The following is a 12,500-nucleotide window of genomic DNA, read 5'->3' on the forward strand; positions in this document are numbered from 1 at the left end:
CCGTGAATTTCTGCACAGAGTACTGAGTCCTCCATCCTTGCAGACTCACTGAAATAAAAGAAAAAGAGAAATTAAGAAATTGAAAAAATAAGAAAAAAAAGAAATTAAGAAATTGAAGAAAAAATTAAGAAATTGAAAAAATAAGAAAAAAGAAATTAAGAAATTGAAGAAAAAAAATTAAGAAATTGAAAAAAATAAGAAAAAAGAAATTAAGAAATTGATAAAATAAGAAAAAAGAAATTAAGAAATTGAAAAAATAAGAAAAAAGAAATTAAGAAATTGAAAAAATAAGACAAATTAAAAAAAGAAATCTTAAAAAAGAAATGAAAAAAAGATTACTAATTACATTTTATTCCGTTAGCAACATTTATCTAATTTTCAATAAAATCGATTTTAAACCATATTAATTTCCCGCTTATACAGTGCGAAGAATATATAAAAATTGATACTTATATTTATAAAAACTAAATGAATGTATATATTTTTATCTATTATTTACATTATATCAGTGTGATTCAGAATTTATTTAAGAATTACGTATATCTAATTAACACAATTCTCCTATCTCATCTTGAAAATCCATATCAATTCATATTTATTACGATTAGATATTTGGAAAATTATTTAAATATCATCATTAAAGAAGATTCTGAGGAAAGGTAATTTCCAGCTGACATGGAAGACGTAAATTCACTAACGAAATCTTATTTTATATGAAATTTCCACGTACTAAGAATATATCTGTATTATACTTTGCCTTCCCAGACAAAATTTTTGCCTCTTAAAAGTTTAGTTTGTATTTTACTGTATAACATAACTTTGGAACTGAAGTGCGAGATAACACTGCAGTGTTATACTTTGCCTTCCCAGACAAAATTTTTGCCTCTTAAAAGTTTAGTTTTTATTTTACTGTATAACATAACTTTGGAACTGAAGTGCGAGATAACACTGCAGTGTTATACTTTGCCTTCCCAGACAAAATTTTTGCCTCTTAAAAGTTTAGTTTGTATTTTACTGTATAACATAACTTTGGAACTGAAGTGCGAGATAACACTGCAGTGTTATACTTTGCCTTCCCAGACAAAATTTTTGCCTCTTAAAAGTTTAGTTTTTATTTTACTGTATAACATAACTTTGGAACTGAAGTGCGAGATAACACTGCAGTGTTATACTTTGCCTTCCCAGACAAAATTTTTGCCTCTTAAAAGTTTAGTTTTTATTTTACTGTATAACATAACTTTGGAACTGAAGTGCGAGATAACACTGCAGTGTTATACTTTGCCTTCCCAGACAAAATTTTTGCCTCTTAAAAGTTTAGTTTTTATTTTACTGTATAACATAACTTTGGAACTGAAGTGCGAGATAACACTGCAGTGTTATACTTTGCCTTCCCAGACAAAATTTTTGCCTCTTAAAAGTTTAGTTTTGATTTTACTGTATAACATAACTTTGGAACTGAAGTGCGAGATAACACTGCAGTGTTATACTTTGCCTTCCCAGACAAAATTTTTGCCTCTTAAAAGTTTAGTTTTTATTTTACTGTATAACATAACTTTGGAACTGAAGTGCGAGATAACACTGCAGTGTTATACTTTGCCTTCCCAGACAAAATTTTTGCCTCTTAAAAGTTTAGTTTTGATTTTACTGTATAACATAACTTTGGAACTGAAGTGCGAGATAACACTGCAGTGTTATACTTTGCCTTCCCAGACAAAATTTTTGCCTCTTAAAAGTTTAGTTTTGATTTTACTGTATAACATAACTTTGGAACTGAAGTGCGAGATAACACTGCAGTGTTATACTTTGCCTTCCCAGACAAAATTTTTGCCTCTTAAAAGTTTAGTTTGTATTTTACTGTATAACATAACTTTGGAACTGAAGTGCGAGATAACACTGCAGTGTTATACTTTGCCTTCCCAGACAAAATTTTTGCCTCTTAAAAGTTTAGTTTTTATTTTACTGTATAACATAACTTTGGAACTGAAGTGCGAGATAACACTGCAGTGTTATACTTTGCCTTCCCAGACAAAATTTTTGCCTCTTAAAAGTTTAGTTTTTATTTTACTGTATAACATAACTTTGGAACTGAAGTGCGAGATAACACTGCAGTGTTATACTTTGCCTTCCCAGACAAAATTTTTGCCTCTTAAAAGTTTAGTTTTTATTTTACTGTATAACATAACTTTGGAACTGAAGTGCGAGATAACACTGCAGTGTTATACTTTGCCTTCCCAGACAAAATTTTTGCCTCTTAAAAGTTTAGTTTTGATTTTACTGTATAACATAACTTTGGAACTGAAGTGCGAGATAACACTGCAGTGTTATACTTTGCCTTCCCAGACAAAATTTTTGCCTCTTAAAAGTTTAGTTTTGATTTTACTGTATAACATAACTTTGGAACTGAAGTGCGAGATAACACTGCAGTGTTATACTTTGCCTTCCCAGACAAAATTTTTGCCTCTTAAAAGTTTAGTTTTGATTTTACTGTATAACATAACTTTGGAACTGAAGTGCGAGATAACACTGCAGTGTTATACTTTGCCTTCCCAGACAAAATTTTTGCCTCTTAAAAGTTTAGTTTTGATTTTACTGTATAACATAACTTTGGAACTGAAGTGCGAGATAACACTGCAGTGTTATACTTTGCCTTCCCAGACAAAATTTTTGCCTCTTAAAAGTTTAGTTTTGATTTTACTGTATAACATAACTTTGGAACTGAAGTGCGAGATAACACTGCAGTGTTATACTTTGCCTTCCCAGACAAAATTTTTGCCTCTTAAAAGTTTAGTTTTGATTTTACTGTATAACATAACTTTGGAACTGAAGTGCGAGATAACACTGCAGTGTTATACTTTGCCTTCCCAGACAAAATTTTTGCCTCTTAAAAGTTTAGTTTGTATTTTACTGTATAACATAACTTTGGAACTGAAGTGCGAGATAACACTGCAGTGTTATACTTTGCCTTCCCAGACAAAATTTTTGCCTCTTAAAAGTTTAGTTTTTATTTTACTGTATAACATAACTTTGGAACTGAAGTGCGAGATAACACTGCAGTGTTATACTTTGCCTTCCCAGACAAAATTTTTGCCTCTTAAAAGTTTAGTTTTTATTCTACTGTATAACATAACTTTGGAACTGAAGTGCGAGATAACACTGCAGTGTTATACTTTGCCTTCCCAGACAAAATTTTTGCCTCTTAAAAGTTTAGTTTTTATTTTACTGTATAACATAACTTTGGAACTGAAGTGCGAGATAACACTGCAGTGTTATACTTTGCCTTCCCAGACAAAATTTTTGCCTCTTAAAAGTTTAGTTTTTATTTTACTGTATAACATAACTTTGGAACTGAAGTGCGAGATAACACTGCAGTGTTATACTTTGCCTTCCCAGACAAAATTTTTGCCTCTTAAAAGTTTAGTTTTTATTTTACTGTATAACATAACTTTGGAACTGAAGTGCGAGATAACACTGCAGTGGTACGCATTATGCTTCCATACGTGTCCTATATACGAACAGAAAAATGTCCCACTCCAAAAGAAGGTGGAAACTTTTTTGATGAAAAGACCATTGGGACAGGCAAACCGGTAACAAAGGGCTGGTAAATAGATAGATTGAAAAAAAAATAAAGATAGAAAATAGTTGCTGGTTTATCTAGATAGTAAAATTAAACAATCAACAATTGAAAACACTGATAAAGGAAAATATCCTATTTTGAGACGTTGGTAAGCTTTCAATGTATCCATTGCCAATTCCTTCATTGTACCGAAGGTATGTATACATACATACATACATATATATATATATATATATATATATATATATATATATATATATATATTTCACCTACGGTATACTCTTCTTTCTGTTGTTACGCTTACACTATAAATAACACTGAATTTGGAATATTTTACTTGCAATTACATAAATGATTATCAAACAGTATAAAAGGGTTATAAACTAGATATGGTTTTGTAAGTGACTTAACATAGGTAAGCATTATTAGCAATCATAATCTTAGTTTAAAGTCAGCCTGTTTGTCAATACATTTAAGCATTATTTGCTCTAACATACTTTTAGTTTAAATGTTTCCTGTGTCAGTATATCTAAGCATTATCAACTACATTAGACTTCAAGTTCAAATACTGCTTATGTCTGTATATCCAAGCATTATTTACTTTAACATACTTTTAGTTTAAACACTACTTGTGCCACTATATCTAAGCATTATCAACTACATTATACTTCTAGTTCAAATACTTCCTGTGTCATCTAAGCATTATCAACTACATTATACTTTAGTTTAAAAACTTCATATGTCAGATATCTAAGCATTATCAACTACATTATACTTTAGTTTAAAAACTTCATATGTCAGATATCTAAGCATTATCAACTACATTATACGTTAGTTCAAAAACTTCATATGTCAGTATATCTAAGCATTATCAACTACATTATACTTTAGTTCAAAAACTTCATATGTCAGATATCTAAGCATTATCAACTACATTATACCTTTAATTCAAATATTTCCCGTGTCATCTAAGCATTATCTACTACATTATACTTCTAGTTCAAATACTTCCTGTGTCATCTAAGCATTATCTACTACATTATACTTCTAGTTCAAATACTTCCTGTGTCATCTAAGCATTATCTACTACATTATACTTCTAGTTCAAATACTTCCTGTGTCATCTAAGCATTATCTACTACATTATACTTTAGTTCAAAAACTTCATATGTCAGTATATCTAAGCATTATCAACTACATCATATTTCTAGTTCAAATTCTGCCCTTCAGTCAGTATGAGCTTACTGTTGAAACGTGGCCCTGAGAGATAAAAGTATAGGTTTAACGTTGACATCAAAGCCACCGTAAGTAGGAGAATTTACAATTCATATTTCCTCCCGAATACAAAGTCATTCAGTATTGGTTCATAAATGTTCAAGGGTGATAAAACCCTCCGGGGAGATTAAAGTTGTCGGAAAAAAAGGAATTCTAGTTCTCATAAGCCCAAACGCTATGGAATAATAATTTGAAATATTAATCTCTTAGGTTACTGATACCTCTGATGCGTTAACTTAAAAAAAAAAAAAAAATGTGGCAAATGAAGATAGGATAAACTTTGTCGTTAAAACATATTTGCAAGATTACGAGAATTTCTTTATTCTAATTTACTGATAGTAAGAACGTAATAAAACAATATACTAGAATTTTATTTTGGTTAGTAAGTTAGAATTTCTGAAATAGTAAAAAGATTCAGGAAACATTCTTTTTTATATATTATAACATTTGGCGTTTTGAATATAATTTTCCTCGGTTTACTATAATAAAGAATATTAGGAACATCTACAGATTTCTTTAGATGTACGTTTTATTACTATATATGTAGCCTACATCACGAAATCTTAAAATCAGACAAGGCAATTTGAGAACAAAATACAGTTTCCCAAAGCATATTAATAAGCACCTTAAATTTGCTTCCTGGGGTCCAGGATTTCCTTTTTTCCTTTCCCCACTGGGCTATTTTCCATGTTGGGGTCCCTGGGCTTATAGCATCCTGCTTTTCCAACTAGGGTTATAGCTTAGCATTTAATATTAATAATAATAATAATAATAATAATAATAATAATAATAATAATACTTATAAACGTAAACCCAAATTCAGGCACGCGTGTACACACACTCATTTGGAATATGAAGATATTCACTAGAGGCTCTAGTGAATACCTTCAGATTCCAAATGTGATTAGACTGAAGTTCTAACTCAAAAATCAAGTTTCTCATTTTGTTTTTCGTGTCCTGATATGCATTGTGCTCACCGTGTTAAATCTCATAGTTTCAACTAGCACGCAAACGTGCACATGTATACATACATATAAATTATATCTATATACATATATATACATATAAAGTATATGTATATATATATATATATATATATATATATATATATATATATATATATATATATAAATTATATATATACATACATAAAAATTATATTTTTATATATACATATAAATTATATATATATATATATATATATATATATATATATATATATATATATATATAAATTATATATATGTATATAAATACATATAAATTATATTTATATTAAATACATATACAAATAAATTATATTTACATAAATACATATACATATAAATTACATTTATATATAAACACACACACCCACACACACACACACACATATATATATATATATATATATATATATATATATATATATATATATATATATATATATATTTATATATATATATATATATATATATGTATATATATATATATTGCGTGCATTATGATATTCATATACTTAATTGATATACCACGAACTTTTCCAATACATTACCTACTGCATTAAAAAAAGGCGCAAATAATACATTTCATTTGTAATACTAAAATAATAAATTTTATTTGTAAATACTATATTGTATAAAATATTCCATTAAACTAAATTCCCCCAATGATTAGTTTCCATCTATTTACTCAAAATAGAAAAAAATACATTTAAAAATAAGGACTTTTATTTATACCTACAGTTAAATATGGATTCATGACGTAAGAAATCTTGCGCGCATGCGCGGGAACCAACAAAACCCGTTCATGAATCCATTTCAGTGCCAGTGAGTGAATTGCATCTTGCTCCATTTTTGCAATTGCAAAATCCCAGTTTATTTGTAATAACTTCCTGTAATTGCATGTAATCGGACTGAAAAGAATCCCTTGCAGCCGATTTTAGAATAATAACCAGCTATTTAATAAAGCCGCTTTGAGTGAAGTCTTAATCATAGTCGCGTAAAAAATAATGAAAAAATAAGATACAAATAAAAATGCTTTCATAATATGTTTGATCAAGAGACGGCCATAAATCAAGGGAGCCTTATTAAGGATCGTCATATATCTCGGAATTTATATGATCTGCCTCGTGAAATCATGTTTTTATTTGCATAGGGCATTTTCGGCTCAAAGGAAATTCACGCAAAAGAATCAGAACAAGGGAGGGAGGGAGGGGGTGAGGGGGTGAGGGGGTTGGAGTCCACAGGGCAGATTCGCAGTCATTACTTTGGGGGGGAGGGGGAAATCCTTATTTTGACCTAATTAGTACACTGAGTAAAAAGTTATTCTTTGGTGGTGGGGCCCAGCCAAAAGCGAAAGAAATTATCCTTATTAAAAACTTCCTTGCTAACACCTTTTGAAGATACACCTTATAAAGGTAAATGGTAAATATATATATATATATATATATATATATATATATATATATATATATATATATATATATATATATATATATATATATATATATATATATATATATATATATATATATATATGTATGTATGTATATATACTATATATATATATATATATATATATATATATATATGTATAAATATGTATTTATGTATAAATATAAATATATATATATATATATATATATATATACATGTGTAGGTTTATGTAAAAAAAAAAAAGGATTTAACTTGAACAAGTTTTTAAATGTGTGTGGCAATTCTGCAAGAGTCCGTGTCCGATCCCGAAGGTCATGAAATCTTCATCCATTCATCACAAGTAACGACTGACATCAAGAAACGAAAGAAATTCCTAACTTGAAGGTCATCGAACATCTAGAGGTGTCAGTCACAAGACGGCCATCCTTTACGAATTTCTTTGGGAATGTTTCAAATAACTGTTTTTCTTAAATTTTCTCTCTTTTCTCTCATTTTATTCTAGCAGACTTAACCCCCTTAACTTTTTTTTCTTATTTTTTTTTTCTTAAATATTCTAGCAGTTTCATCCTCCTCAAAGGTTAGGCGATATGATCTCACTTTCCAACTTCTGGCCAGTAAAACCTTTTACGTTCCTTCGTGATACTTTATGAAAATTCTATGCTCGTATATTTCAAAAAGAAGAAAGTTTATTAATAAAAAAAAAAAAACACTATATTGAAAAAGAACTTATTAGATAACGTAAATCTAAATATGGAATACAATAAGAGTGAACATGTTACAGGAATGAGATAAGCAAAATACCATGTAATTTTGTTTCTCCTATTCTTCTTTACCCAAAATTCTATGCTCGTATATTTCAAAACGAAGAAAGTTTATTAAAAAAAAAAAAAAAAAAAAAAAAAAAAAAAATTATTGAAAAAGAACTTATTAGATAACGTAAATCGAAATATGGAATACAATAAGAGTGAACATGTTCCAGGAATGAGATAAGCAAATTACCATGTAATTTTGTTTCTCCTATTCTTCTTTACCCAAAATTGACACTCAAATTCAAATTAATATCCTTTCAAGACTCTTCCAATATTTTTTTTTCTTAATTCACATCTCTTTTATCTATGAAAATTGTAAGCTGTACTTTTCCGCTATTTATCATTTATCTTTTAAAAAATATATTTACTTTTTCTGGATATGTTTATTTTTTATTATTATTTTTTTTTTAGAATGTCCGCTTCACTGTGTTTTCGTATTTTTCTATGAAATTCCATTCTGTATTAATTTAAGGATTTATATTTAGATTATCAGATATATATATATATATATATATATATATATATATATATATAATATATATATATATATATATATATATAAATATATATATATATATATATATATATATATATATATATATATATATATATATATATATATATATATATATAGGTATATATGTATATATATATATTATATATATATATATATATATATATATTATATATATATATATATTCTAGGAAGATGAAATGAAAGGTAGCATAGATTCTGAAAAAAGGGAACTGACCGAGTCATACACAGGATATTTATGCCATAATGTAACTTGATGGGAACTAAGTAGAGAGCATGCCTTACACTACTCCACTGCGTACTTGTATTTCGATGTATTTTCTTCAAAACGTAATGGATTTGTCCTTGGGTCACACCCCACATGTCCAGCAAGTTTCGTTGAAATTGGAAAAAAAAAAATAATAATAAACTAATAAAATATCTGCCATTTATTCAAAATTGAGATTATTTTGGGTCAAGATACTGCTACATACTTGTAATTTGGTGTACTTTGCCCAAAATGTTACTTATTCATTCTTAGGTTATACCCAACATGACAACCAAGTTTGGGCAAAATCGGTCCAGTAGTTTTTGTGTAAAGTTGCTACAAACAAACAGACAGGGGTGAATAAATAACCTTCGGAAAAGCTTCGATTTTGGCGAAGGTGTGACGGGCCGAGAGAAGGTTGTGAACTCAAAGGCAGTATGAAAGCAACTGAGTTTGAGTTCACAACCTTCTCTCGGCCCGTCACATTGGCGACCCCGGAGTGACCCGCTCCTCCCGCCTCCAAAACACTCATAGAATGGAGTTTTCATGTCCGATATACTGCAGTATACTGTAGTATTCTCTAATGACATCAATCTTGGAAGGCTTCTCTGTTCTAATGAATGAATGATTTAAAGTTTTCAGGCATCCTGACATCTAAGGTCATTGACGCCGGTAACATTTAATTTATATATACAAAAGTAAAAAATGAAATAAAATAAAAAATTAAAGAGTATTCAATTAAAATCATAAAAATTGAATGTCATAAAAGTTAAATATTTTTCAGAAGACCTGCTTCTGAAAGAAATCTAAAAATGCCACTTGCATGGTAGGACACATCATTTCCAAGAATCTTGGCAAGGATGAACCTGCCACCCTCACCTCGAGCCTCAAACAAATATCTATTCCGCAAGATGTTATAATTGGGGCATTCGGCCAACAAATGCCTTACTGTTAGAGGTACTAAACAGTCGTCACAATACGGTTGCTGTTGGCCCTTCAGCAGAAACTCATGTGTCAACCGAGTGTGACCAATACCTCTGTTCTAATTAAATTTTACAGAAGGGAAGAATTGTACAAGTTTCACCATCTTAATATGATTACAATAAAATTACTTTTCAATAAAGAAAAAAAAACTCTAAAAAAAAAATAATTTACAAGGGACACCGTGGGATGTATACTAACACAATTCGGAACTTTCTCTTGCAGTGATGTTATGATAATTGTATTTACTTTTTCATAAATATATAATTCAACAAAAATCGTGTAAATATCAATTTTAGCCATTGATTATTCTGACCAATAACAATAAATATCTATTATAATACCCAGTTTCCTTATTATCTTTTACTGCCTTGTCAATATTGATTTTTAATTTTAAATCCCAATGACACACTAGCCTTGATTTACATTGTTAAATATTACCTTAATAAAAAAAATTACCAATTTAAAATCCTACCGTAACACAGTAACTTAGTTAAATTTGACCAGTTATGGATTTTACTATTGGAAATGAGCAGTTAACTTATACGTACACTAATTCTATTAGTAATTATTGAGAAGGCTAATATTCTTAATCAAATATCAAATAGTTTTAACCTTTTCCTATGAACTTCTTTCCCCAATCCACTTAATACAAAGGTACATTAATGAGAGAGAGAGAGAGAGAGAGAGAGAGAGAGAGAGAGAGAGAGAGAGAGAGAGAGAGAGAGAGTTTACAAATTAGGTACTGTACCATTTCAAGCAGGGGCGTGTGTTCCTATACATGTTCCCTCACGCATAAATGAGAGAGAGAGAGAGAGAGAGAGAGAGAGAGAGAGAGAGAGAGAGAGAGAGAGAGAGAGAGAGAGAGAGAGAGAGAAAGTTTACAAAATTAGGTATTGTACCATTTCAAGCACGGGTGCGTGTTCCTATACATGTTCCCTCACGCATAAATGAGAGAGAGAGAGAGAGAGAGAGAGAGAGAGAGAGAGAGAGTTTACAAATTAGGTATTGTACCATTTCAAGCAGGGGCGTGTGTTCCTATACATGTTCCCTCACGCATAATGCTTCAAAGTATGAGTTCCCTATTTAGCCGAACCACTGAACCAAAGCTGATTGGTAATTACGGGGACTGACAACTAGGCAGCGGGCCAGCGACATTTTTTCGCTAAGCAGAAATGATTGGACATTCCAATCAAATGTTCACAATCCTTTCCTCCCTTCAAATCACTGGGAGAGATTATAGGGAACTAAATTTAGTCTGTGTTCATATGAGTTCTGCTCATATATAATGTTCCGTGTACGAGTCCCATTATATTATTATTATTATTATTATTATTATTACTTACTAAGCTACAACCCTAGTTGGAAAAGCAGTATGCTATAAGCCCAGGGGCTCCAACAGGGAAAATAGCTCAGTGCGGAAAGGAAAAAAGGAAAATAAAATATTCTAAGAAGAGTAACAACAATAAATATCTCCTATATAAACTATAAAAACTTTAACAAAACAAGAGGAAGAGAAATAAGATAGGAGAGTGTGCTCGAGTGTACCCTCAAGCAAGAGAACTCTAACCCAAGACAGTGAAAGGCCATGGCACAGAGGCTATGGCACTACCCAAGACTAGAGAACAGTGGTTTGATTTTGGAGTGTCCTTCTCCTAGAAGAGCTGCTTACCATAGCTAAAGAGTCTCTTCTACCCTTACCAAGAGGAAAGTGGCACTGAACAATTACAGTGCAGTAACCCCTTGGGTGATGAAGAATTGTTTGGTAATCTGTGTTGTCAGGTGTATGAGGATAGAGGAGAATATGTAAAGAATATGCCAGACTATTCAGTGTGTATGTAGGCAAAGGGAAATGAACCGTAACCAGAGAGAAGGATCCAATGTAGTACTATCTGGCCAGTCAAAAGACCCCATAACTCTCTAGCGGTAGTATCTCAACGGGTGGCTGATACACTCTCTCTCTCTCTCTCTCTCTCTCTCTCTCTCTCTCTCTCTCTCTTTTTTTTTGATAAAATAAAAGTAAAGCAGTCGGGCTTCAGTTTCATCGGAATAGATGCTCACCAGAACGCAAGCCAGCATGCCCAACTGCGATGCCTAGCCACAGCAGTTGCCTCCCCAGTAAACAACTTAAACTCGCGGTCCCTAGGTGGGATCGATCTGCTTGCATGCAAATGCTAGGCGAACACGTTACTACTGTACTAGCGAGGAGGCTAGTACAGTCACAAGTATTGACTGTTTTGTGTTACTGAGATCTAATGCTATTCAAAATTAAATTTTCTCCGATGAAAGACATATTTATTATAATCATTCTTACTGACACTAGTTTGACTGGCCAGAGTATATAACCAGAGAATTAATACAACTGTTGGTCCTGCCAACAGGGCAAACTATCCTAGTTTGCACGACTAGACAGCACCGTCTATGAACATATGCGATCACATCTAAAGTTTTGTGTGCAAGTGCAGTGCATTACTTAAATAGCTACAAATTTATAAAAAGAAAATTTAAAATGCCATTTAAATACAGCAGTTTAAATATATATATATATATATATATACAGTATATATATATATATATATATGTATGTATGCATGTGTATGTATGCATATATATGTGTGTGTATATATATATATATATATATATGTGTGTGTGTATGTGTATG

The 12,500-nt window shown here is 30.6% G+C and overlaps 1 protein-coding gene across 2 annotated transcripts in view; it reads right to left on the minus strand.

Moving 5' to 3' along the window:
• Positions 1 to 12,500, minus strand: part of LOC137616699 (spondin-1-like) — a 1,052,831-nt gene that overhangs the window by 347,947 nt on the left and 692,384 nt on the right. For both annotated transcript variants that reach the window (XM_068346694.1, XM_068346693.1), the window contains exon 3: positions 1 to 48. This exon is cut by the window's left edge and continues 77 nt beyond it. In XM_068346694.1, coding sequence (XP_068202795.1) covers positions 1 to 48 — 48 coding nt within the window. The remainder of the gene's footprint in view (positions 49 to 12,500) is intronic.

This window comes from Palaemon carinicauda, chromosome 22 (genome assembly GCF_036898095.1).
Source record: "Palaemon carinicauda isolate YSFRI2023 chromosome 22, ASM3689809v2, whole genome shotgun sequence".
Lineage (NCBI taxonomy): Eukaryota > Metazoa > Arthropoda > Malacostraca > Decapoda > Palaemonidae > Palaemon > Palaemon carinicauda.